Source organism: Xiphophorus hellerii, chromosome 7, assembly GCF_003331165.1.
Source record: "Xiphophorus hellerii strain 12219 chromosome 7, Xiphophorus_hellerii-4.1, whole genome shotgun sequence".
NCBI classification, from domain to species: domain Eukaryota; kingdom Metazoa; phylum Chordata; class Actinopteri; order Cyprinodontiformes; family Poeciliidae; genus Xiphophorus; species Xiphophorus hellerii.
The window spans coordinates 31,525,891-31,552,198 of NC_045678.1; the positions used below are offsets into that span (position 1 = coordinate 31,525,891).

At 42.3% G+C, this 26,308-nt stretch overlaps 1 protein-coding gene across 6 annotated transcripts; it reads left to right on the forward strand.

The window, feature by feature from the left end:
- On the forward strand, positions 1-25,737 carry glsb (glutaminase b). Of its 6 annotated transcripts, none has more exons than XM_032568771.1 (18): positions 1-476; positions 7,896-7,992; positions 8,073-8,194; positions 8,423-8,552; positions 9,782-9,861; positions 10,834-10,997; positions 11,684-11,742; positions 14,259-14,291; positions 14,363-14,421; positions 15,668-15,734; positions 16,755-16,805; positions 16,940-17,116; positions 17,192-17,323; positions 18,043-18,135; positions 23,316-23,377; positions 24,552-24,628; positions 25,075-25,138; positions 25,208-25,737. In XM_032568771.1, the coding sequence occupies exons 1-18, from the start codon at positions 16-18 to the stop codon at positions 25,350-25,352; spliced, it is 2,073 nt and encodes a 690-aa protein (XP_032424662.1). In that variant the 5' UTR covers positions 1-15; the 3' UTR covers positions 25,353-25,737. The 6 variants fall into 6 exon arrangements, with proteins under 6 accessions (XP_032424662.1, XP_032424663.1, XP_032424664.1 ...); XM_032568772.1 differs by having other exon boundaries at positions 7,899-7,992; XM_032568773.1 differs by lacking the exons at positions 23,316-23,377; positions 24,552-24,628; positions 25,075-25,138; positions 25,208-25,737 and adding an exon at positions 19,131-20,931.
- Positions 25,738-26,308: the final 571 nt, after the last annotated feature.

The window sequence follows — 26,308 nt, forward strand, 5'->3', positions numbered from 1 at the left end:
TTCATAAGAAAAAGAATGAAGCGGAATTGTTTCCACCAATCAGAGCGGAGGAGGGCGGGGCCAGACGGCGGTATTTATGTGTGGAGCGCGGTGTGGCGTGACTCATCGCCGCCCAGATTCTCTTCATTCCGAGAAGCAGCTCCTCCAGACCGACTCGTTAGGACCCACGTTTCTCCCCCACAGCCGGACAGGATTGAGATGTTACATTTTAGGTTCTCCACAGTCCTGAAGGAGTGTTTTCAAGCCACCGTGAAGCGTCCCTTCCCCTGCCGCACCCAGGAGAGCTGGTACCCGGCGCCCCGGCACCACCGCTGCCTCGGTTCTGTTCCCAGTGATGCTGCTGCCGCCGCTGCTGCCGCGCCGCGCCGCACCGCGCCCTGCTCCGCACCGCGCCGCTCCTACTGCGTGAAAACAGAAGGCGCATCCACCGTGGAGCTGGACGAACACCTGAAGAAGGATGGGGCCGAAGGAGACAAGTACGTTTGCTGGGTTTTCTCTCTCCCGGAGGAGAAGGGTTATGTTAGTGGGGAAGGGAGTTATGCGGGGGTCACGGTGAGTCATGACGCACATGAGCGGATGCGGCGTCCTTTCACCGCCTGAATAAAAATGTCATGAATAACCCGTAAAGCTGCCTCCTCCCAGTTAGAATATGAACATATGGTGGGGTCCGATAACATGAAACCATCAGAACCAGTGTAGGCGGTGGTAACGCGGACTGGAGGCAGTGTAACGGCCTGTCCCGGGTAGCAGCGGCGGCCACCGCACCTGTTGTTCATTTCTGTCTGGAGCTTCATTTAAAACCGCAACACGTTAAATTAACCCCATTATCTCTCCATCTGGCCAATCAGAGCGCTTATTACCCCCCAGCGTGTTCCTGCTCTGAAGTCAGCCTGCGATTTGGAGCTGGGATAAAGGGCTATTACACAACATTTTAGGAGTTTAAAATCTAAAATATATATTATTTGTTATATTTGACATCCAAATGCACCGATCCACTGTTTTCACTTCTAATACCGATATCTGAGGTTTAGCACCAGCAGATACAGCAAAAACAGCTGAACTGACTTAAAACGTTTCCTTTTGTAAACACAGACATAAATGTACTGAATTAAAAAATAAATTTGATAACTCACACCAATAGCTTCACAATCTAGGTCAAACTCTTAAAACAACACAACTTTAATTAGATCAGCCAATTAGGAGGGTAACAGTCGGCCTGGCATAAGTTTTACTGGACAATTTAAGTAATATAATGTTAATGTCAAAATAATGCAAGAACACATTTTCAAAATCAATCACTTTAAATTCTAATGAACATTTAACACTGGAATTTAAATATCCAAAAAAATAAAAAGAACAACAGTAACAACAAATAAAATGAATTATGAAATATCTGCAAACAAGCTGAGAGCAAAGGTCCTGACCGAAACCTTTATCATCCAGTTTTTAGTAGAAAGAGAAAAACAAGTTATGCAATTGGAAATTATTCAGTTTGTTTTTATTTATCATGATTTATTAATTTATTGATTATTGTGACAGGTCTAGATAGCAGCCAATGGAAAATAAATAATAAAGAAACTGTCAAAAACCTTTTAAGGGCGTGCCGTGGTGGCGTAGCGGTTAGCGCGACCCGTATTTGGAGGCCTTGAGTCCTCGACGCGGCCGTCGCAGGTTCGACTCCCGGACCCGACGATATTTGCCGCATGTCTTCCCCCCTCTCCTTCCCCGTTTCCTGTCAGCCTGCTGTCATATAAGGGACACTAGAGCCACAAAAGACCCCCTGGAGGGGTAAAAAAAAAAAAAAAAAACCTTTTAAATGGTTCAGAAAGTGCTTAAGATCTGGAACACTGATCTAGAATTACTTTCAATATTGGGACCAATACAGATATTGATGATGGTTTTACCTGAATTCCTAGAAATAAAAGTGAATCTTGGATCAGCAGCTCCACCAGTTAATTCTTGTATACAATTTTGAACCTTTACATCAGGAAGTACATTTTCTTTAAAGTCATATTTGATATAAATAGCATTTTAATAACAACTGAAGGAAACAGTGTGTTTGTTAAGCTGTAAAATGGGGAACACGTGATGCTGCCCCTTTAAGACCAAATTTCCAGCTGTTGTAAAATAATCTAGTCCAGGTTTGAAGAGTTGGTGTATCTGAGCTGACGGACAAGTATACACAGTCATTACCATATGATTTTATTTAATCAGCAACATAGAATCATGACGTAGATCGTCACACACTTTGCTATTAACAGCTGTGTGACATCCTGACTTAGCGGTTTAGTAGGTTAATGAGTTTAACACGGCCGTGTTGTAGTTGACTGCAGCTTTAAATAGTTTCTGTTTTAAACTTGAAACCAGGACAATGCATGTATATCTATCTAGTTATCATTGAAAACAATTTAATACTTATTTTCGCCATAACTTGCCGCGTATGCTGAACCGACGGCTCCTCTGACGGTCGGACTGCTGCAGGCGCAGGCAGGTAGGCAGGCAGGCAGGCGCAGGCAGGCAGGTAGGCAGGCAGGCAGACGCAGGTAGGCAGGCAGGTAGGCAGGCAGGCAGACGCAGGTAGGCAGGCAGGCAGGCAGGCAGGCAGACGCAGGTAGGCAGGTAGGCAGGCAGGCAGGCGCAGGCAGGCAGGCAGGCAGACGCAGGTAGGCAGGCAGGCAGACGCAGGTAGGCGGGCAGGCAGGCAGGCAGGCAGGCAGGCAGGCAGGCAGACGCAGGTAGGCAGGCAGGTAGGCAGGCAGGCAGACGCAGGTAGGCAGGCAGGCAGGCAGGCAGACGCAGGTAGGCAGGCAGGCAGGCAGGCAGGCAGGCGCAGGCAGGCAGGCAGGCAGGCAGGCAGACGCAGGTAGGCAGGCAGGCAGACGCAGGTAGGCGGGCAGGCAGGCAGGCAGGCAGGCAGGTAGGCGGGCGGGCAGACGCAGGTAGGCAGGCAGGCGCAGGCGCGGGCGGGTAGGCAGGCAGGCGCAGGCAGGCAGGCAGGCGTCCTGATGCATTCAGGCTGTTGATGATCTGATGGCTGCGCCTCCCTTCCTCTGCTGGTTTCCAGGCGACCGCCGGGTTCCTGGGCTCGGTCCGATCTGTTTTTACACGTTCTGGACGAGCTGGTTACCGTGGCAACGCGTGGAGTGTTTACTCTGCTGGAGTGGAGAGAGTTAGCAGAACAGCTTTGCATTCTGGGAAATGTGCAAAGCGTGGCAAACTGCTGCTGCTTCATGGTGGAAAACACGAGAGGATTCTGATAAAACGGGAAAGTTTCCTCATATCAGCTGATCGATTAACAGAAACTAATAAAACCAAATCAGTAAATACACAATGGACGATTGATTACTTTAGTAATTGATTATTCTAATGATTAATCGATTAATCAGTTTTTTAAAAGTTATTTATTCTGCAGAATTTTCATCTAACCACTGAAGCATTTCTTATATAATATTAAAAATGCAAATAAATAATCTGATTCCTTTATTAAATGATCAAATCAACATTTTATTTTCTAAAAGTCAATAACAGATCAAAGGATCAATCTGCAGCTTCTGACACCAACATGAGAAACTAAAACTGAACATCAATACAGAGATGATTATTGATTAACTGATTAACTGTTAAAGTGCAGAATGTCCTGATTTGGCAGCAGTGTGGCGATATTTCAGTCAGATAAAATCGGTTTCTCATGTCCGTATCGGTTGATTCCCGATCTCCAATCGATTTATCGGCGCGTTCTTCTTCTCTGTTTCAGTTTCAGATTTGTCGTTTTCACAGAGTAGAAAATGTATTTCTAGATCTGCTCTGATGGTTTGATCCCCTATAAACAAACCGATCGGCCTCTTTGTGTTGGAAACAAAGAGGCCAAAACAAAGCATGGCTGCTCCACCTTCCTGCTCTGACTCTTCAAAATAAGAGCACAATGCAAACAGGTTCCCTCAATAAGCTCAAATTTACAAAACATTTTTTATTATTGTGTTTTTAAGATCATTCAGAGCTAAAATTGGAAGTGGATGATAAATATGATTAATTACACGTCTGCAGTTTTTTTTTGGGCTCTAGTGTCTCTTTTTTCAAAGCAGGCTGACAGGAAAGGAGAGGGGGAAGACGTGCGGTAAACGTCGTCGGGTCCGGGAGTCGAACCCGCGACAGCCGCGTCGAGGCCATGTTGCCTCTGAATGTGGGTCGCGCTGACCCCTCCGCCACCACGGCACGCCCCACGTCTGCAGTTTTTACTCGTATTCAGGTTGGATGGATAACATCTGAGAAAATCAGGTTGCTTTGACTAGGCCGTTTGACACTTGACTGATCTCATTCAGACCATTTTATTGTGGTTTTATGCAGGACTGAAGCGATTAATCTGATTAGTTGAAATACTAGTAAACTAAATAATAAATCTAATTTATATAAGAAAAATAATAGTATATAAAAAACAAAATGCTATTTAATAATCAAAGTTTTACTTTAGAAAAGGAAACGTGGTTAAATGAAAAATTCAATTAATCATCAGAATCATTGAGTTTCAGCTCTGGTTTGAAATTTGCTCCATAATCAATAACTTTAGAGTATTAATGTGTGCAGATGAGAGCTGGATGAACGCATGAATGGATCAGCAGCCATGTTGACTTTATTAATCCGCCTGCAGCAACGAGGAATCTCTGGAACGCAGAACCAAACGCTGGAGACAAAAAGTTAGCAAATACCATCTGAACGGGCTGCAAGGAACCGTGAAGGTCGTTCAGGGGAACCGTGAAGGTCGTTCAGGGGAACCGTGAAGGTCGTCCAGGGGAACCGTGAAGGTCGTTCAGGGGAACCGTGAAGGTCGTTCAGGGGAACCGTGAAGGTCGTTCAGGGGAACCGTGAAGGTCGTCCAGGGGAACCGTGAAGGTCGTTGGTGTGTTTTGTATTTTCAGCCTGCGAGTCGTTTGTGATGTCATAAATCTTTCAGTGTCTCTGTCCTCACTGAGCGCGCTCAGACAGGACCTCAGATGGACCTGTTCTGTTTTAACCCGACCCAAACGTCCTCTGACTCCTCCCACAAGCCGGCGGCCGGTCAGTCCGTGGTCGGTTACTGCAGCGACGAGTCGGTCAGTCAAGAGGTCAAAAGGTCAAACCTGCTGGTTGAGTCCAGGAAACCAGCAGGTTTGACCAGAACTGGAAGGAAGATGGAGGACGGAGCATCCATCTGTTCATCCATCCATCCATCTGTTCATCCATCCATCTGTTCATCCATCCATCCATTTGTTCATCCATCCATCTGTTCATCCATCCATCCATCCATCCATCCATCTGTTCATCCATCCATCCATCCATCTGTTCATCCATCCATCCATCTGTTCATGCATCCATCCATCCATCTGTTCATCTTAACTTTAATAGAAATTAACAAATCAAATCAAGCAAAGATCAGAATACCTGATCGACTCGTCAAATACTAAAAAGTTTATGTAATATTTACTTATTGATTAAAAGCATCAAAACTTTGATTATTTAAGTCTAAAATAATCTTCCACTCTCACCGTTAAGTGTTTCCCAATAAGCAATAATTGATCAATGAACTGCGATATAAATGAAAATGAGCTCAGTGGTTTTCCGTGTACAGAGACTTTATGATTATGATCAGTTTTATTTATGTTTCAGTCGTTTGAGGTTTTCTTTTCCTTTTATTTTCTATTTTAAATGTTTTCCATTTCCAGTGTTTCACTTCATTTCAGTTCACAGATCCAGTGAAAATTAAAGTTTTAAAGTTTTCCATTGTCAGTTGAAAATGTTGTCAAAACAACAATATTATCATTTATCTCAATAAAGGCTAATATTTAAGTTTATCATCCAAAATGGTTTGGCTCCAGTTGTACTGATATCAGAGCTGGTAGTTTTGTTCTGTTTGCTGCTGAACTCTTCGCTTCGTCCCAAAAGCTGCAGCCTGTTAATTATTTACTCATGTGGAAAAAATCCCAGAGAAAACTGAGTCACAGAAGAGCGGATGGTTGCTTTTTTTTTACCCCTCCAGGGGGGCTTTTGTGGCTCTAGTGTCCCTTATATGACAGCAGGTTGACAGGAAACAGGGAAGACATACGGCAAATATCACCGGGTCCGGGAGTCGAACCCGCGACGGCCGCGTCGAGGACTGAAGGCCTCCAAATATGGGTCGCGCTAACCGCTACGCCACCACGGCACGCCCAGATGGTTGCTTCTTTCATTTCATTTAATTTAATTTAAGTGTTTTAGGCTGAGCTGATTCATGCCTGCAGATTTTTAAAGTTCACTTTTTGACAGAGTAAAAGGAAGTTGGAAAGTCTTGAGCTGCTCATTGTTTTATTTCCTGTCAGTGTTTCCTCTGTTTTGGTTTAAAACTGAACCTGAAACTGAAGATGAAAACTTTCCTCCTCTGAAGGACGATCACAAAATACTTCACTACCTGCAGCATCTTTAATTGGCTCCAGTTTATAAATGTCAACGTGTTTCTACTCTAAAATCAAACATTTAGAAACTGCACTGAACAAAAATATAAACACCCCGTGTCAAATATTAGAGTTTTATGAACATTTGGGTTACGCAATATATAGAGAAACTCAAAATATATTTTCAGTAATTACTGACCTTCTGATATTGATGTTATCAATATCAGCATTGATGACATTGTGGTTCAGCCATTTGTAGCAGATTGACGGTCCTTTGAACATGATCAGGATCAGGTTGAGGAATCTGGTTCTGACCCAGTTGGCTTCCCGTAGGCAGAACAATGTGTCTGTTGTTCAGACCAATAGTTTCATCAGCTGAGTGTCGCTGGTCTGAGCCGATCCTCAGGTGGACGAGCCGACGTGGCCGTCTGGTGCTGAGCGGTCAGACGAGGATGAGGAGGATCTGCAGTCTGTTGGAAACCAACTCTTAAAGGACCGACGGTCCGATAACGGCCCATTATCGGACCGTCGGTACGACGTCCTGCATCCAACATGCCAACGGCTCCAACATAACATCTGAGGCTTTATGACTTCTGACATAATGTGACATTTTGGGGCCTTTTATTGTCCAGACCAAGGATTGTCCAGCTGTTGCTCATTTTGTCTGACCAGCCAGTGGACATGTCCCACAATGCACTGAGTAAAACAACAACTCACTGAGTAACGCTCACTGACAGGAAGTTGGATTAAATATTATACACAGATCAAGAGAAATATTACTTTGGTACAATAAAATGTCAGCAATGCTCATTTACAGTCGTTAACTCCACATGGCAACAATATTTGACATGTTTATATTTTTGTTCGGGGTAGTTTGTGATTATTTAAACCTCTAATATGGATTTTTATTTTCATTTTCTCTGAAGAAAAAACTACAAGTATAGAGTGACCAGCCTGGGCATGCTAGCTCTTAGCCTGTCTGGTGCTAGCATTAGGATAACAACTAGCATTAACTAGGCTAACACTAGCATTAAGTAGGCTAAGGCTAGCACTAGACAGGCTAACAGCTAGCATGCCCAGGCTGGTCACCTGCCACTCCTACTTTATTCTTTAAAGAAAATGAAAATAAAAAAACACATTAGAGGTTTAAATAATCACCAACTAGGTTTCAAATAGTGTAGTGTTTTATTCCACACTTTTAATTTAGTTTACTTAATGCTAGCATTGGGCTATCTAGTGCTAGTATTAGCATTAGGTTATCCAAGGCTAACGTTTGCCTTTCTAGTGCTAACATTAGCCTATCCAAGCATAATACTAGCCTACCTTTGCTATTGGCCAGCTGAGGAAGAAGACTATCCATCATGCTAGTTGTTAGCCTATCCAAAGCTAATGTTAGCTAGTACTCTCCCTGTTATTAGCCTGTGTGTGTTGCTCAGTTAGCGGTGCTAGCCAGTCATTAAGCAGATGAGTTTTCCTCTGTTTTGTTGCCGTCAGAAGGAGGAATCCAGGAATCCTGCCCAGTTTGGAGGATCTGCTCTTCTACACGGTCGCTGAAGGTCAAGAGAAGATTCCAGCTCACAAGTTCCTCACAGTGAGTTCCTGAATCAGAACTTCCTTCCTGTAGTTCCTGTTAGCAGAGCCTTGTAACCGACCTCTGACCCTGTGAGCCAGGCGCTGAAGGCCACCGGGCTTCGGAGCGGAGACCCCCGCCTGAAGGAGTGCATGGAGATACTGAAGGAGACGCTGAAGAAGACTCCAGACGGCGTGACGCTGGACCGCCACCTGTTCAAGAAGTAAGGCCCGCCGGACTTACCGGAACCGCGGGTTGTTCCACTCAGACCCGGTTCCCGTGGAAACAGCAGAAATGACGACTTTCTGGCTGTGCCTCTCCACTCTGCATCAGTTTTTACTCTCACCCAGTTTGTCAGACTTCAGAGTGGCTGAGCTGGTCGGCAAACTGCAGCTGCATGGCGCCGCCGCCGCCGCGCTGTCTCAGCATGCTGTCTGGTTCTGTTCATCAGGTGTGTCCAGAGCAACATTGTCCTGCTCACTCAGGCCTTCCGCAAGAAGTTCGTCATCCCCGACTTCCAGTCCTTCACCTCCCATATTGACCAGCTTTATGAGAAAGCCAAAAACCTCTCTGGAGGGCAGGTGTGTCCCTACGGCCGTCAGGTTTTGGGGTGTTTTTGCTTTTTCATGTTTATCGTTTATTTTCTGCATTCGGATTCATAATCGTCGGCCTGGTTTGGGTTTGCTGCTCTCTGCTGGGATTGAAAAAGGAGAAATTTGCCCTTCAGACGTGTCAGAAGCATCAGAGAGCTGATACTTTCACACAGCGCTGCAGGATGTTCTGCTGCTGCAGCCTGAGAACAAAACCTGCTGACTAAAACATGGAAAATTCACACGTTGCACTCAGATGGAGCCGCAATGGCAGCGCCGCCTGAGGAAAAACTAAGTACACCCCTGATGCTGCCACAAGACATCAGCAGAGTTCACACCTCCATCAGCAGGTCCCACTGACCCTAGAGGAGAAGCTGGGGAAGGGTCAAAGGTCATCGCAAGACCATCTGAGAGGAAAATAATTCCCAAGATAAAAATTAATAATTATTTGTTTAAAATTAATTCATTCAAAAATAAAAATTAATTAGAAAGTTAAAAAAATAATAAAGTAAAAATGTTAAAAATGTATTTAAAAAATCACAAAGATAATACAATTAATAAAAATAATGCAAGAAAGTAAAATATCAAAAATAATAAAAGTAAAACCACTGAAAAAATTACAACAAAAATAAAGTTTAAATTATTATTATTTAAGTTAAAAATAATCCGCTTCCTAAAATAATGACCTGTAAGGCAAAGAAGAAAACTTTTGACAAAAAATGACACAGGCTTTTATTTTAGGAAGGTGATGAAAAAATAAAGAATCTAAATTAAGTAAATGATCAAATATAAAAAAATAAAATTAAAACAAGAACTGGACTGAGGTTAGCAGCTCCGCTGGATGAAAACCTTCTGGAACAATGTCCTCTGGACAGAGGAGACCAGACGCATTGGACCAAGATGGAGGAAACCAGACACAGCATATCAGCAGTGTGGTGGAGGAATGATGGCCTAGTCAAAGTCCAGACTCGTCCTGATTGAAAAGCTGTGGTGGAACCTTCAGGAAACGTTGGAAACAGGAGAGTCATGTGGCTCATGGGGTGTACCTAGTTTTTCAGGTCAGCGGCTGGTTTTGGTCGTCTCTGGGCGGATTTGTCCGTTTCTCCTCTGCAGAAGCAGATTGGACGGGTTGTTGTTGTCGGAGGCAACTCTGAACCCTGAACCTCAGCGCTGAAAGGCGATGCCTTCCTTTCTCACTCTGGCCTCGCCTCTTTTTCCAGGTAGCAGATTACATTCCTCAGCTTGCCAAGTTCAGCCCGGACCTGTGGGCCGTCTCGCTCTGCACCGTCGATGGACAGAGGTGAGACTTCCAGCAACAACTCAATGTTTTCCACTGAAACGCCACATTTTACCTGACAGAGGATCAACAGGGGTTTATGTCTTTAGATACACATTAGCATGATCTGGCAACAACAAAATCATAAAATAAAAGGGCACCACGTTGTTTTTTTATTGATAACGAGAAGTATTTAATGAGGTGTTGTACCCAGTTACACCACACGGTGGCGGTGCTACATCTTGCTCTCCTTTGAAGAAATCTTCGAGTTTCCGTTTTAGTTGTAGGTTAATGACGATCACTAACCTCATGGATATGATTTCCATCAAGTGTTTATCATATATTTTTTGTTATTGTACTAACTAGCCTAATGTAGACTGTGTTTTCAGAGCTAAATAACAGTTCCTAGTTTGTTAGCATTTCGGCGCTAGCATGCTAGTTGCCGCGCTAGCTTAGCAGCGGTAATTGTACCGGAACCATACTTGGTATAGAAGCATAAAATAAAGTATTTCAGTCAGAAATGAACACAGTATGTGAGCAAAAATATGTTCATTATGTTAGAAATTAAGTATTTTATGCAAAATAACACTTTTAAGTGGCCTTTGTTACTAAGCTTAGTTTACTGTCCAAGAACAAATGTTTGTATGCTAGTTGTTCCTGGCCCAGTTCTCCCATTTGCAGCTTTACTGTCCTCGGGACATCATGTCCTCACCTGGAGACATCAGACTTCACGTCTAAAGGCGTTTATTTCTCTGAAATTGGGAAACTTGTACAGGAAGGTAATTCGCAGCAGTACTAATCAATGATTAATGGCGGTGTGTACCTGAAGCTGCTTTCTGATTGGCTCAGCGTGTGTCTGTGGATAAACGACTCCATAAAGATAAAACTGTTTTGTTATGAAGTTGTGACCTGTTTTATTGGCCTTTTTAAAGGATCCTGGTTATTTAACCTACTGCTGCATGTTGACCTTTAATGAGTGGTTTTGTTTTTGCACAGGCACACGGTGGGCGACACTAAGGTCCCTTTCTGCCTGCAGTCCTGTGTGAAGCCTCTGAAGTACGCCGTGGCGGTTCATGACCACGGCACCGAGTATGTTCACAGCTTCATCGGGAAGGAGCCCAGCGGCCTGCGCTTCAACAAACTCTTCCTGAACGAAGACGGTGAGACTTTACCGGGCCAGAACCGGATCTGCTTCCTGCTGCTGCGTAGAGACAGGAATGTCGCCGTTTTCTCCCCGGACGTGGTTTAACTCGCACTAAACACTTCCTGTGTTGATTGGTTGTCAGAAGCAAAGAGCTGCGTCTAGAATCAGTTTGACAGAAAGTAGAGCTTGGATTTCCAGATCCTGCAGCTCTGCTTGGTTTCCCAGGTGTTTTAACATCTGGTTAAGAGTAAAAATAAAAATATAAAAATAAAGTGACATTGCAAATAAAATATAATGGAAAAAATGAACATGTAGTAATACATATAAGAATGAGAATAATTAAATTGTAAAAATTAAAAGCATAGTATAACTAAGAAAAATATTAGTGATACAAATCAAAATAATAAAATGATGATGGTGCAAATAAAATATGTAATGCGAATAATGAAAATTTAAAATTACTAATAAATTAGGACATAATTAAAAATAAATACATAATGAAGTGTATTAATTTAACCTGGCTCGTTTGGCTTTTAAAACCTGTAGAAAAGTTTTGATTTTGGAGTTTCTGTTTTAAATGAATCCCTTCATTCCTTTACTTTATTTGTGCCGTGTTGAGTCTGTTTGTTCTGCGCTTGTTGCTGATTTTCCTGTGAGCTCCTGTTGTGACGGCGGCTAACTGAACTCCTGTTGTTTTGGCAGATAAGCCCCACAACCCCATGGTGAACGCCGGAGCCATCGTTTGCACGTCGCTCATTCAGGTAAAAGCAGAATCAATCTGTGAAGGGTGGGATCTCTGAGCTGCTACTCCAGATTAAAAATGATGATGAATAGCAGAAATGTTTGTTGCTGACTGTTCAGGTTTAAAATCTCCTGATTTAACCACTTTAGATGATTTCTGCTGCTTTTCTCCTGCTGAGTTTGGATATTTCTGACTGCAGGCATTTCTCAGCCTTCCTGGATATAAATAAAACCAACGACACTCGGATGCTCCTCTGGGCTTTTAGAGGCCTCAGCTACTGTTGGCATCTGAAAATAACCAAAGTCTCTGCAGCAGACTGTTGGTGTCCCCGAAGGAGACACAAATCTGGAAAAAAATGCTGTATTAAAAAGACAGACATGTAGTTGCTAAATAAAACCAGACAGGACTTTAAATTCCTGAAATAATCTTGAAGCTGCTCATAGAAGCAGGAGGCGTTTAAGCAGCTCCTCCTGTGCTTGTCGGGTCGGAAAGGTTCCAGTGATTTATGAGGCGCCAGGTTTTTCTGCTGCGCTCCACACCTGGCTGCAGGAAACGGGGACCTGGTTTCACTGAGAAGGTCAAATCCCAACTCAGAGGCTGCATTTCAGAACCACCTAATCAGACACAAATGGATTCTTCTGGGCATCTAGATGGTTCTTAGGTCAAACTCACTGCAGCATCAACGATTGAATCGTGAAAACAAAATGAGCCCAGTTCTCTTATTAACATGGTAATGCTAATAGCAGCATCGCTGTAAAGCAGCAGACTGCAGGCTAGCTAACCAGACTCTGTGTATTGAATTCTGCACAGGAATTCCTGTATAAACTTATACTTAATTAATAATAATATACCTGCAATAATCAATAGTTCAGTTTATTTAAGCAGCAGATGGACTGATTGTTTCTCTTTTGTTTTAAATCAAATAAATTAGATCATATCTTATGGCTTTAATGCTGCTGTGTTTGGTGTTTAGGCTTCTGAACTGTGGTGGGCACTGCTAACTGAGAAGCTAGTTGTGCTAACCTTAAAGAGCTAGTCATAAAAACAAGTTCCACTAACGCTGCAGCGCTACACCAACACAGTATTTAACAGGAGCTAATGCTAAAGCATTATAATACAACATATAGCAAATGCTAATGCTAAGGCGCTAACTTCTGTAACCCTGAGCACCAATTTAATTTTGACATTATAACTGTAATGGCCTTAAATATTGTATTTTTCTGTATTTTATTTTTTTTCTTGTTTTAAGTGAAATTATTAGTGAATAAAAACAGAGGAGAGGAAATGGCAGCTCAAATGATCTTCATCCTCTTCAAAATAAGAGCATGATTAATGATAAACTAAAGTCAAACTTGATTCAACTGGATGGTTATAAAACAGCCAAGTAAATTTATTTTGAAAAATTAATGTAGCGGAAACTAGACTAAAATGCTAAAGCGCTAAGCTAAAAATTAGCTCTGCTATTAGCATGTTAGCAGATGGGTGCCCAGCACTGCTCCTGAAGCATAAGCACTGCAGCTGAATTGACCCCTGAACTTGTGCAGCCCCTGAACCGGGCCCTCCCCCACCTGTTTCTAAAAGTATTTCTGAATCTGCGGCAAAGTAAAACCAGCCAGTAATGTTTGATTAAAATGTTTGTTTGCTTTTGTTTCTAAGTTTTGAAGTGAAGCTGATGTTTAGCCTGTAGCTGGTTGGATTTCCGCCGGTGGGTGACGGCGGGGCCGCCGCCCGCCTCGGCCCCTCACTGTGTTTCTGCTGCTTCAAGGCTACATGTTGTTGTTGTTTGTGTGTATGTTGCATATTTTCCAGACGTAGGAACTGTGGGAAATAATGACTGCTGCTGCAGGTCAAATGACGTTGGTAATTTTTTCTTCCTTTTCCATATCTATCCTCTGACCCCCCCCCACTCTCCCTCCTTTCTCTCTGTCCTCTCCTCCAATCAGCCGTTAGAGCCATGTAGTGACTGTTAACACCTCCATCTGTGACAGCGTGCAGACAGCCCGATCAGACTGATCAGATCAGTCCACTGAGTGCAGCTCGCTCAGTTTTAACTCTTCACATGTGCATGTGTGCAGATTGTTGTTGCTGTGTTTTCCTGAGGCAGTGAGGGCCATTCCTCCCTCTTTCCATCCTCCTCCCCATCTGTTTGGGCTGATAACCTCTTCAGCGCATCCACACTTGCATTATCGTAACAAATAATGCAGAAACCCAGCTGTCACCTGCACACCATGCACGCACACACACGCCTACACACACACACACCTACACACACACACACACACTGCCAATCTGGTTGTTCTAGATTAGCTAATCTACTAAAATCTCCTCCAGCTGCAGGCAGACTTTTCTCTCCTTAAATTCAGAAACAATCATAATTATAACATCACTTTATAGAGGCAAAGCTGCAGCGTTTAGGTTTTTATTTGTGATAAAATAATTTCTAATTCTGTAGCTTTAACCTGTCAGCAGTTAGTGTCCTCTGCTGCCCCCTGCTGGAGGACCTCCTCTCACTGTCTTCTTCTGTTCTCTCTGCAGCAAACTGCCAGCAACGCAGAGAAATTTGACTATGTGAGTAATCGGATCCTAAATGTTCCCCGCATCCGGTCAGCAGCCTATCAGCAGCTCCGTTTCTCTTCCAGGTCATGTCCTTTCTGAAAAAGATGGCAGGAAACGAGTATGTCGGGTTCAGCAACGCCACGTGAGTCTCTGCGTTTAATCAACACACAATAATATTTATCATCAGCAGGGATGAAAATCTGGACCCACATCTGAAATATTGAAAATTATAAGCAAGCCAAAACCAGATTGCTAATCCCAGATTATCTGCGTGAAAGTCCTGGATGGTTTTCTAAAATATCACTGCAGAGGGAGAAATCACACATCAGAGTTCAGCATTTCATTCACAGGAATAAATTTGTTCTTTTATCAACATTTACGGCCGTGTTTCCGAAAATTCAACACAGCGTCTCAGAATGGAGATGAAGTCAGTTTTTAACATGGGACCGATATCCATGTTGATGAAAATCATGTTTTATTTTTTCTGCCCCGCTGAGAAGCTCAGCTTTGGCTCCAACTAACAAAGATTTTAGTCGTCAATTATTCTGATTAATTGGATAAAAAAATTGGCACATTAACTATATTTTTTTTATTTTTTTTAGCACATTGTCTATTTTTGAATCTAAATACCAAGACTAATCAATTAGTAAATTAGTTGATGATCATTGTGAACTGATTGATCTGATTGTTTCAGCAGCGCTGATCGATTCTCCTCCAGAGTTTCTTGCTGCTTTTTCATTCATTTTTATTCCAGAACCCGAATAATTCCAGGTTTAATGAATTTATGTCAATCTGAACTTTGACCTGTGAATCACTGAGGTGTAAAAATACGAACGGCGTCGTTTCTGAAATTTATTTCATGTTGTGAAGGACGAAGCATCGTCAGGATTCAGACACATTTCAGTTGTTTAAAGATATAATATTTTCTTTTGACGTTAAAACAACTTGATTTACTTTTTTCTGTTTTTCATTTTTAATGTTTCTGCCTTTTAACTATCAAATCATTAATTTGAGGAAAGAAAACCTGCAGTTTTCTTTGCAGTTTTCCTGTTTTTAATTTTTTTATTTGTTTTTTACAAGAATATCTGCTCATTTAATTCTGTTTTTGAATGTTTTTCTGTTTAATTTTTAAATCCTCTTTTATTTTGAATTCTTCCTGGTTTCCAACATTCGGCCGTTCTGTCATGTGATTGAACTGGTTTATGGAAAGATGGCGGCTGCCTGCATGCTTTCTGCTGCATGCTGGGAGTGTTTTCTGGTAAACACCTGAGGCTCCTGTTACATCATCATCATGTGATGATGACGATGATGATGATGAGCTCCTCGCGGCCTCTTGGCAGCGCTAACCGACGCCTCCATGCTTCCTGTAACTCTCTCCCCTCTGACAGATTCCAGTCGGAGCGCGAGTCTGGAGACAGAAACTTCGCCATCGGATATTACCTGAAGGAGAAGAAGGTCGGCCATCTGCTTATATCAGGAAGTTTCATTAAACTGGAAACACTGAAAAACTGCACAATATGTTACAGTTTATCCTTGTGGCGATGCAGTTTTAATCTACGCTTGGTGAACGTAGTGGATTGTCTGATCGGCATAGAGGAACGTTTTTCTCCTCACAAATAATTAGTTTAAATCAAAAATCAAACTAATAGCTGGATACTTTCTAATTTAATATTTAAAAACGATGTATCAGATATAATTGTCCAAATTCTTCTATTTTAAAGATTAAAATGAAGAACTAAATTTTATATTCACAAAATAACAAATTCAACACCTTTCCAAAATAAGTATTTGTAAAATTTGGAACTGATTTCTGATCAAAACAAGTTTGTTCTTCATTTATTAAAGTTTCTCACAGCGAGTCGAGGATCCAGAGATTAGACTCAAGATTAGCAATACTTCATAACACGCAGTAAAATTACTCCTGGAAGTTGTTGTTTTTTTTTTCAAATTGTCATTCAAGTAAATGTAGGGTTAATTTTTACACCAACATTTTGTAACAGATTTCGCATCTAATATCAACATCAGAACATTTGCTAATTTTTTTTTTTACCCCTCCAGGGGTCTTTTGTGGCTCTAGTGTCCCTTATATGACAGCAGGCTGACAGGAGAGGGGGGAAGACATGCGGCAAATATCACCGGGTCCGGGAATCGAACCCACGACGGCCGAGTCGAGGACTCAAGGCCTCCAAACGTGGGTCGCGCTAACCGCTACGCCACCATGGCACGCCCATTTGCTAAAAGTCTCAGAGATCCGTCGTCTTCCTGCTTTCAAACAAACATCACAAAGTTTCACGAAGGGTTTTAAAAGCTTTGTCCAGTTTAGGAACATAATATTTCACTGAATCGTCTCCTTTTTTTATAAATAAAAACTGAACCAAACATCAGCGGAAGGTTTCTTTATGAAACTGTTTATGATGAATATTTCATCTGTATTATTAGTTTTCTGGTGGTAAACTGTCTAATATTTGTCTGCAGTGTTTCCCTGAAGGAACCGACATGACGTCTGTCCTGGACCTTTACTTCCAGGTGAGTTTTTATTTACAAGTATAAAATATGAATGGCTGAATATTACCCTCTGTTATTTCTCTCCTCCTTGAAGGTCAGACCAGTTTCTTCAGCTCATTTTTGTCCTCCATTTTGTTTGCTGACTGTTCTTCCAGCTGTGCGCCATCGAGGTGACCTGTGAGAGCGCCAGCGTCATGGCCGCCACGCTGGCCAACGGCGGCATCTGTCCCATCACGGGTGAGCGCGTGCTGAGCCCCGAGGCGGTGAGGAACACGCTGAGCCTGATGCACTCCTGCGGGATGTACGACTTCTCGGGACAGTTCGCCTTCCATGTGAGGCCCGGTCCGACCCGATCCGTTCCAGGTGGTTTCGCTCCTCTAACCGCTCTGCCGCCCCTCCCTCCGCAGGTCGGACTGCCGTCCAAGTCCGGGGTGGCCGGAGGAATCCTTCTGGTCGTTCCCAACGTGATGGGAATCATGTGCTGGTCGCCGCCGCTGGACAAACTGGGAAACTCGGTCCGAGGAATTCAGTTCTGCACGGTACGGACAGAACCCGCCTGCTGGTTGTATTAATGCAGGACGTTTGATCAGGTTAGAGTAACTGGACCTGATGAGAAAGCTTAGCCCCGCCCCCAACACGTCTGAAACAGTCCACCAAAAGTGGGCGGGGCCAAGAGGAGTGGGGGCGTGGCCAAGCCTCGGGCGGAGCAGAGGGGGTGTGGTCAGGACGACAGAACCACTGATGCTAACTTACACTCTATTGCTACATTTAGCAGCTTTTCAGACGTTGCTGGAAACCATTTCAGAAATATCAACAAACGTAGCATCTTTTATTTCTCAGTGCAAAAAATCAAACTTTTTGTTTTTTAACGACGGATCTAGCTGCTCTTTTTTTTTTTTTTTCTTTCCAAGAAAGCAACTAGTGATAAGTTTAGTAACATTTCCAAAAAGGAAACATATCTAGTTTCCAAACTTCAGCTTCTAGACTCTCATCAGACTCTGCAGGTGAAGTTGGTGATATTAAATGGTTTTGCTTCTATATTTTGGTTTAGTTTAACAAGCCGGATTTCCTACGTTGAACAAATTATTTGGATTAATAGTCTGAAGAATCTTGTATTTTTCAACCTCAAACCCTTAAAAATCCTCCGTATTGAATGGAAACTTTCCAGAGGTCGATGGACTGCAGCTGTTTAATCAGTGATGGCGTCCCGGTTAATGGTTAGCATGGAAGCTAAGCTAACGACTTCCTGTCATTTCAGGATCTGGTCGAACTTTTCAACTTCCACAACTACGACAACCTGAGGCACTTCGCCAAGAAGCACGACCCGCGCAGAGAGGGAGGCGACCAGAGGGTAAGGACCGCCGCGTCAGCTAGCGGTTGTCACGGCAACCCTCAGTGTCTGTTTCTGTGATCTGTCCCAAAACAAACAAGCCACTGTGGTCAGAAGTTTCCATCCATTCATCATGAAGGGACCAGCAAAGGGTCATAACTATACATACAGGTTCAAATGTTTTCACACGCCCTCAGATTTACTGGACGGCGTTTCCTCTAACCCAGAGGAACGGCTTCACCTTTACAAGCAGCCAAAGATGGAGGAAACTAGATTTAACGTCAGATTATTGTCAAAAGTTACATCCAGGTTCCTCATAGAGGATTTAAATAAGCCTTCAAAGGTCAGAGGTCATAGAGAGTCAGGACTAGAAAACACAGTGACCTCAGATTCATGAAGAGGCTTTACATCCTGCAGGCGGTAAGACCGTCGGGTAGATCCGCTGGTCGTCTCCATAGCGATGGGCTTGGGTGCCATGTTCTTTAAAGAGCCTATAAATGAAACCATGCCGGGCCAGGGATGGACCCCTGAGGATCCCCACATGACGACAGGCTTTCTGCCAGGCCAACGTAAATTATGGGATGCCGTTTGTACAGTTAATCAAAAAATTTATTTGGATTATTTAGGCTTTCATGAGAGAAAATGGGGGTTCGTTTTTAAATTTTCACCATGTTCATTAATTTTCAATGTCAGTTTCAAACTAAATATTTAGTTTGGAACAAACTATTTAGTTAGTTTGTTAAATATTTAGAGAGAGATGAGGCCCTTAAACCAGAGGGTGTGTGTGTGTGAGCCTGTATGCGTAGCTCCTGGCTGGCGATGTGTTCATGGTGACCTCTGACCTCGGCTGTTTGTGTTGAAAGGGCGACGCAGCGCGGCGCCGCTGCCCTTTTGGCCACCGGAGCCGCGTGGCTCTCTAATCCAAGCTGTTGATGATGAACTCCTCCAGCTGTTTTGTTGTTGCTGATCAAGCGATCGGTAATGAGACTAATTGATTATCCGTGTCGATTGAACAGCAGCACATCTTCGGACCGATGGATTACGAGAGCCTGCAGCAGGAGCTGGCTCTGAAAGCGCCGCTCTGGAAAAAAGTGTCTCCCACAGAGACGGACCAGGACAGCTCCACCACTGTAGTCTATAGGATGGACAAAGTCGCCGAGTGACCCCTGACCTCCACCGCCTGCTCCACCCCATATTTATATTTATAAAGCATGTAGACCACTATTTATTGCTTGTGAAGCGGTTGCTATGGGGACGAGCCGGGAAGCTCTTATTACTATTTCATTTGGTTCATATTTTCTGTGAATCTCTGAGATCCAACAATCAGCTTCATCTCACTCCAGATTCTGCAGAACCGGACGGGTTTTCTGGGTTTCTCTGTCAACAGGAGGCTCTGCCTCCAAGGGGCGGAGCAAAGAAGCAAGCAGCCAATGAGCACAGAGAACTCGTTTATGTTCAGATATGCAGAAATATTTTAGTGTTAGATGATATTTGCACAACAATGTAAGTGTTATATGCTGATGCGGTCTGCATGGAGGCTCAGTTATTGTTGGAAAGGCTTTTAATTTCTGGAAACTGACAGTTTTTACAAAGATTTAGAAAAATAAGCTCTGATCTTGTTTAGAAAAGTTTGAAAATTGTTGGATTTTACAGAAAAGTCCAATTTTAAAGCTATGAAATTTACTTAGTTGTGATATTTAAGTAAATTATCCATAAAACTTTGACGTATTAATGACCAGCTGCTGTTAATTCTTTCCTCCTGCAGTAGATCCTGAACCTCCAGTCGATTTCTCTGCTTTTATTTTAATCAATTTAAAGTCAAATGTAAATTATCTCCGTTTTAATCATGAACATTTTATCGTGTGATTTTGATGCGTTGGACCGACACCGTGACTGACCATGATTTTAGTGAGCAAAAGTATTTTCCAAGAGCTTAATTTAGTCTCTTTAAGCCAACTGAGCAGCAGTGCACAGCCTCTTTTCACTGCTGGAAGAGTTTAGTTTTATTTTGAGTCGTTACTTTCAGAAACCAACGCAGCAGAGAAATGAAAACATTTTTGTTGCTTGCACTGGATTTTATTTAGTGACATCAGAGTAAATTGGGCTGAATGCAGATAGATGCCTGCCACACTTTCCAGAAAGAAAAAAACAATAATAATCATGCAGTGTTTGTTTCTAAGGTGCAGTTTATCAAAAATGTTCCGTTGTCATCAACCCTCAGTCAGTCGGTGCCGAGACTCCGGTCGCTCCGGGTTTTTCCTTTTTGCTCCAGGTTTTCCTTCCCGCTCCGGGTTTTCCTTCCCGTTCCAGGTTTTCCTTTTTGCTCCAGGTTAGCTCTGAGTTTTTCTTGGCTGCTTTCCGAATCTCACAGGTTTACAGAAAATCTGCAGAAGTTTTGCTGCTTTATCAATAATAACTGGCAGAAACGAGGTTTTAAAGTTTCATAGGAAACTCTGCGATAAAGTCCCAGTCCGGTCTGATCCGGTTCGGGTTTGTTTGATTTCCTTCCAGTCTTTCAGAGTTTTTCCAGGCCACGGTCGTCTTCATGCAGGTTGCTTGGCGTCGTACATCATTCACACAAAAGTCTCATTTAAATAGCAGCATGAACCACAACGCAGAAAAAAATCTGATTTTATTAAAAAATCATAATTGAGAATCAAAACCTGTTTGAACATGAAGATCCTCAGAAAGATGGAAGGAAAGTCTGACTAAACCTGGTCTGGATGAAGAGTTTTGCACAATGCTGTACTCCTCTTTATGTCCCATGATCTTCCACTAGGGTCAGAGGTCAACTAAATGATCAGAAAGGAAAACAAGCTGAAATCTGTTCATTGTATCACTTTTCTGTAAATTATCAGTGGATCTGATTCTTCTTCATGGCTGTTGGTGAGACGAAGGCAGCAGCATTTTATTCCAGGTTCTGGTGCTGGTCTCTGTCTCTGTTCTGGTGCTGGTCTCTGTCTCGGTTCTGGTTCTGGTCTCTGTCTCTGTTCTGGTGCTGGTCTCTGTCTCTGTTCTGGTGCTGGTCTCTGTCTCGGTTCTGCAGTCTGTTTTCAGTATTACTGATCCGTTCTGCTGGATGCTCAGAGCAGCAGCTGTATTCTTTTGTTGTGTTGGATGGAAACTTTGGCCGGTTGCTGTCGCCCCCTGCAGGAACCTAAAGGCGTTGCGGGTGAAGGCGTTAATGGTGGCTGCACCAGTTGGTGCTGGAGCCGTTCAACTGGTTTTAGGATGGAGTTGAGTTCAGACAGAGACGCTGCTGGAGCAAAAAATCTGATTTATGAAAACGTTTTTTACTTTGTCACATTTCTTCTCTTTCTTTTTCTTTTTTATTTCTCTGTAGATAAAGATTCAAAAGCCTCGACTGCTTTAAGGCCCCTGAGAGACGATTTGAAGCTAAATCAGGTTACAGCTTGATTTCACTGTAAATAGGCAAAACTTTTTTTAAAAACTGAAGCACAAAGTTAAATTGCAGAGTTGTAACTCGCAGTATCATCGGCGTAGAAGTGAATTTTAACTCTCTTTAGGAAGGAAGAAACTGGTCTGAGGTGGATCCCTGAGGAAAAAATCATTTGTTGACTCAGTTTTTTAAAATTTTTTTAGAGGAATTAATTTTTCTACTCTGCAGGATGCGCTCCATTAAAATCCTTGGGGTCATAAAAAGTTAAATCTGTAACACTTTAACCCGGTTTGTTTTTCTGAAAAGGACTTTTCCCTCCAGTCTGATTCATGAATCGTCTCACCGTGTGAGCTTAACGCCGGCGGAGCTTTTGAATCTGTTACTGATTGTTCTCATGAAAATCATCCGTTTTTGTTTTCTGCTTGTGTCATTTTGGGTTTTTTTTATTCTCATCTTGCATGCTGAGTTTTGTACAGACTGTTAAATGTTTTTATTTTCTCCATTATGTCGATTCTCATGCTGAACCTTTTATTTCTTTATGAAATGGTCGCTACAGATGCAACTTGGATGAATAAAGATCATTTCTGCTTCTGTCTGACTTGGAACTGTGAGGTTTCTGGACTCAAACCAAAGATTTCATGTTTAATTGTGAAAATAATCGTGTTTCAGGTTTTAAATGTAGAAATGAAACCTTACATTTCCAAGTCTTTATGTGTATGAAGTCTCCATGATCTGTCCTGTCAGCTGATTGGAGCAGACATGACATCTACATTGTTCATTTGATTTTTCTTGTTTTGCCATTTTTGTCTCATGTATTAAATAAAATAAAGCTCTTATCTATCAGCTTCCTGTTTTGTTCCACAACTCTAACTTAACCCACCCAGGATAAAGAGATTTTAGTTCCTACTGGGTGTTTGAAGCTGTGTTGGTCATCATCGTGGGGGCGGAGCTTCAGGGATTACATCAGTAAGGGGTACCACAGGGTTTGCTATTGGGCCCATTTCTTTTTAGTTTATTTTTTATTAACTGTCGGGCAGGAGTTCAGAGTAGAGCTGTTGGATGACTTGATTCCTTTATTTACATTTAAAACTTAGTTTTTCTTAGAAGTCAAATACTGACAATGATCCAAATAATTTCATTCTAGACAGAAAACGGAAATAATCTGAGAATTCAAACATAGAAAATGTGGATTTCTTATTTAACTTTAGATTGATTAAAACTAGCTTTGGGGATCCTGACTCCATAGTGATGACCGGTTACGCCCAGGTCCCTCTTGAAAATGAGATCTAGATCTCAACGGAGATTACCTGGTTAAATAAAGGTAAAGGTAAATAAAGGTAATCTATATATCTTTATAACGAGAGGCCTAACTCCACTAAAACCAGTAGAAACTTCATAAACCAGTTTTAGGTTTCTCCTGGGAATCCAGAACGTCATCATGACCATTTTAAATGTCTACCGGTCAGATTTTACAGCCTGTTAGATGTTCAGTAGTTTTATGTACTTTAGTTTTTCTTAATATCACAAAGAGTGATTTTTCTATCTTCATACAGTATTTATGTTCATCCTGCAGATTAATTTCTATTGTTTAACTTCAACGCTTCAAAGAAGGTTAAATTTAGAGGTGAACAAAACTGATCTTATTGGTTTTCATACGGATTGTTACATTTACAAACAGTTTACTGTATTAATTTGGAGGCGGATCATCTCGGATCATCCCGGCTCCGCCATGTTGCAGCGGTTTGTCCACCACCCGGAAGCCATCAGTTTGTGGAGCTGATGTCTGTGATTGTGTCCTCAGGTGAAGTCTGTCATCAACCTGCTGTTCGCTGCCTACACAGGAGACGTTTCCGCCCTGAGGAGGTGAGCATTTCTCCCGCTGAATCCAATATCAAAGTTTTACTCACTTCATCAACCAAGAAGCTCTGCACTGTCGCAGCTTTGCGTTTTATCGCCCCCTAGTGGCGACACAATGCGCATGTCTACTGCTGTTTTTGATGGCTGTAACCGGAGGCCACTTTATGACTGTATGTATGATCCATTGGCAGTAATAATTTCCTTCATTTAACCTGTCTAACGGGACTGAATGAAGGGGCTAAAGTTTTATTTCCATGTTATTTATTCATTTGTAAAATTTAAATAACTATTTAATCTGCAAGCTAAATATTTAGCTGTGGAAAATTAACTTAAATATTTAGCTATCAAGCTAACTCTAGTTCGGAGCCATTGCTATGTAAATGTTGGGAGCTATTAGCTCTGAGCTTTTCCTCTAACTATATGTTTAGCAAGCTAAATGTTTAGTTTGGAGCCATTGACGCTCCGAGCTACTAACACCAAGGAGCTATTTAACTAGCTAAATATTCGTTCACATTAGGTCAAAGAAGTTAGCAAGCTAAATATTTAGGTAGTCCAGAGATAAATATTTAGATAATATGCAAATTCACTTGCCAACAAGCAGAAGTGGACTACCAAAATAAAAGGTGGGCTTTGGGGACCGTGTCATGTTTTCTATTCGTCTGTTCCTGTCCAACATTTACATTTATTTAGAACAAGGATGAGCCGTTTTAAATGCAATGCTGATTTTTATCAATGACTCGATGGTAACAGTGATGCCTCAGCGTCTCAACAGCAGCAGTTTCTCAAGACCCAGCTTTTATTTTGATAGTCCACTTCCGTTTATCGGCAAGTGCGTTAGCATAATAGCTATTTAGCTCTGAGCTAGCTAAGTATTTGAAGATAAGTTGCAGGTCTAGTCAGAAGTTCACATAAACCTTTCAGAGGAATGAAGATTATATTCAAGTTTTTAAGATTTATTTCAGATTATATTTTTTCCGGAAGTTAAATGTCCAATAACCAGTTTTGTTTGGATCTGGGATCTTTTTCCTGCTGGTCTGAACAGATAACCTCCAATCCAAACTGGTTCTGATTGGATCAATCCGGCCGACACGATTCAGTTCAGAACCCGGACTTGTGATGGGTTCTGGTTCTGGTCTGACGGGTCCAGAACCCCGGCTGAAGACGGGTGTGTGTGTTTCAGGTTCGCCCTGTCCTCCATGGACATGGAGCAGAGGGACTACGACTCCAGGACGGCACTCCATGTCGCCGCAGCTGAAGGTAAACCGGAACCAGAACCTTTAAAAAATCTAAAATATCATGTCTGAAGGAACATTCACGAGCCAGAACCGCACAGTATTCTGGGAGATGTAGGCAGAGGAAAGGCTTTAGCCGCGCAACCTCTCACGGCTAGCTAAGCTAAGTTGGATGGCATCAGCTCACCTGGTCTTTGGTTACCTAGCAACTCGGTCATTCTTTGGTTGCCTAGTAACAACCTGCTGAGTTGCAGTTTCAGGTTTCTCCATCATGCCCCAAAATTGCTTAAAAATAAAAAAAACGACATGGGTTTTCTCTCCATGGTCACAGGAATGGTCACCCCTCTAGTTTGGCAGGATTTTTACATATTTGAAACAAAAACTAAATAAATTTATCAGCTGATAAATCTGTCAGCCATATTGTCGTTCAGTTACCCAGCAGAACCAGTTAGCGTCTCTGTCTGCTTTCAGGACACCTGGAGGTGGTCCGCTTCCTGCTGGATGCCTGCAAGGTCAACCCGGTCCCTAAAGACAGGTGAGACCCGTCCCGCAGGTCCACTATCCGGTCCGGCCTGGTTCTGAGTCCAGCCTGTCCTCCTGCCAGGTGGGGCAACACCCCGCTGGACGAAGCCGTGCAGTTCGGCCATCACGACGTGGTCGCCGCCCTGCAGCAGTACCAGGAGAACTACAACCCGGCCGACGGTTCTGACAAGACGAGCAACGAGAAGAACCTGGACAGCCTCCTGTAGAACCACCGGATCGTCCGGAGAAAACCCGCTTTAGTGGCTTTGCTTTGTGTTTCCTGATGTAATGTGTGTGAGCTTCATGCAGCGTCTGTAATCCAGTGTTTACAGTATATTTACACATATTTAAATAAATATGAATATATCCAGTCAGGGATGGAACCAGAAACCTACGACAGTATCAGGGTCAGATGGAAAACAAAAAGATGAGAACATTTCAGGAAAAAACTTTAAGATTAATCTCAGAAAATTTCTAGAAAAAAGAAGACGGGCATTTCTGAGTTTGAAAAGTCAAAAAAATGTTGGAAAAGAATCTCAGAAATTTTAATCTCAAATTTTCTACAACAGGAAGATTTCTGACCTTAAAAAGTCTGAAAATTGCTAAAAAAAAAATAATAAAATCTGGAATTTTTTAGATTAATCAGAAATTTTCAAAAAAATAAAAATATTGTTTGATAAAATCTCAGAAATGTTGACACTCAGAGTTGCAGAAAAACAAAGAAATTTCTGAACTTGAGAAGTTAAATGTTTCAGTTCAAAACTCAGAAAATTTCCAAGTCAAACAATTTCAGAAATGTTTGTTTTTTCTAGAAAATTTGAGATAAATTTGTTTTTTCTAGAAAATTGTTTGATTTTTCAAACTTTTTTTTCTAAATGTTTCTGAGATAAATCAAAATTTTTTTTGGTGGGCATTTACTCCTTTTGTCTACCTACCATGGCCCTATTGTGTTGTCATAGAAACCAGTTTTCTGCTTATGTGAGTTTGTGTGAAATCTTGCTGTAAATTGTTCCAGGTATCTGTTCTCTGATTGGCTGATGGCTGCAGACGTCGTGCAGCTCCTCTGACGTCAGATGATTGTATCCTGAATGTATTTTATGACGACGGCGTCGTCGATGCACAGAGACTTTATGAGACTCATGTTTGTGTAATTTATTCAATTTACAATAAAGTTTTTTCTTTT

Coding starts and splice junctions, on each gene's coding strand:
- glsb (XM_032568771.1), top strand. CDS start 16: ATGAAGCGGAATTGTTTCCACCAATCAGAGCGGAGGAGGGCGGGGCCA. Junction 14,292..14,362: donor ACGCAGAGAAATTTGACTAT/GTGAGTAATCGG, acceptor TTTCTCTTCCAG/GTCATGTCCTTTCTGAAAAA. Junction 14,422..15,667: donor GTCGGGTTCAGCAACGCCAC/GTGAGTCTCTGC, acceptor CCCCTCTGACAG/ATTCCAGTCGGAGCGCGAGT.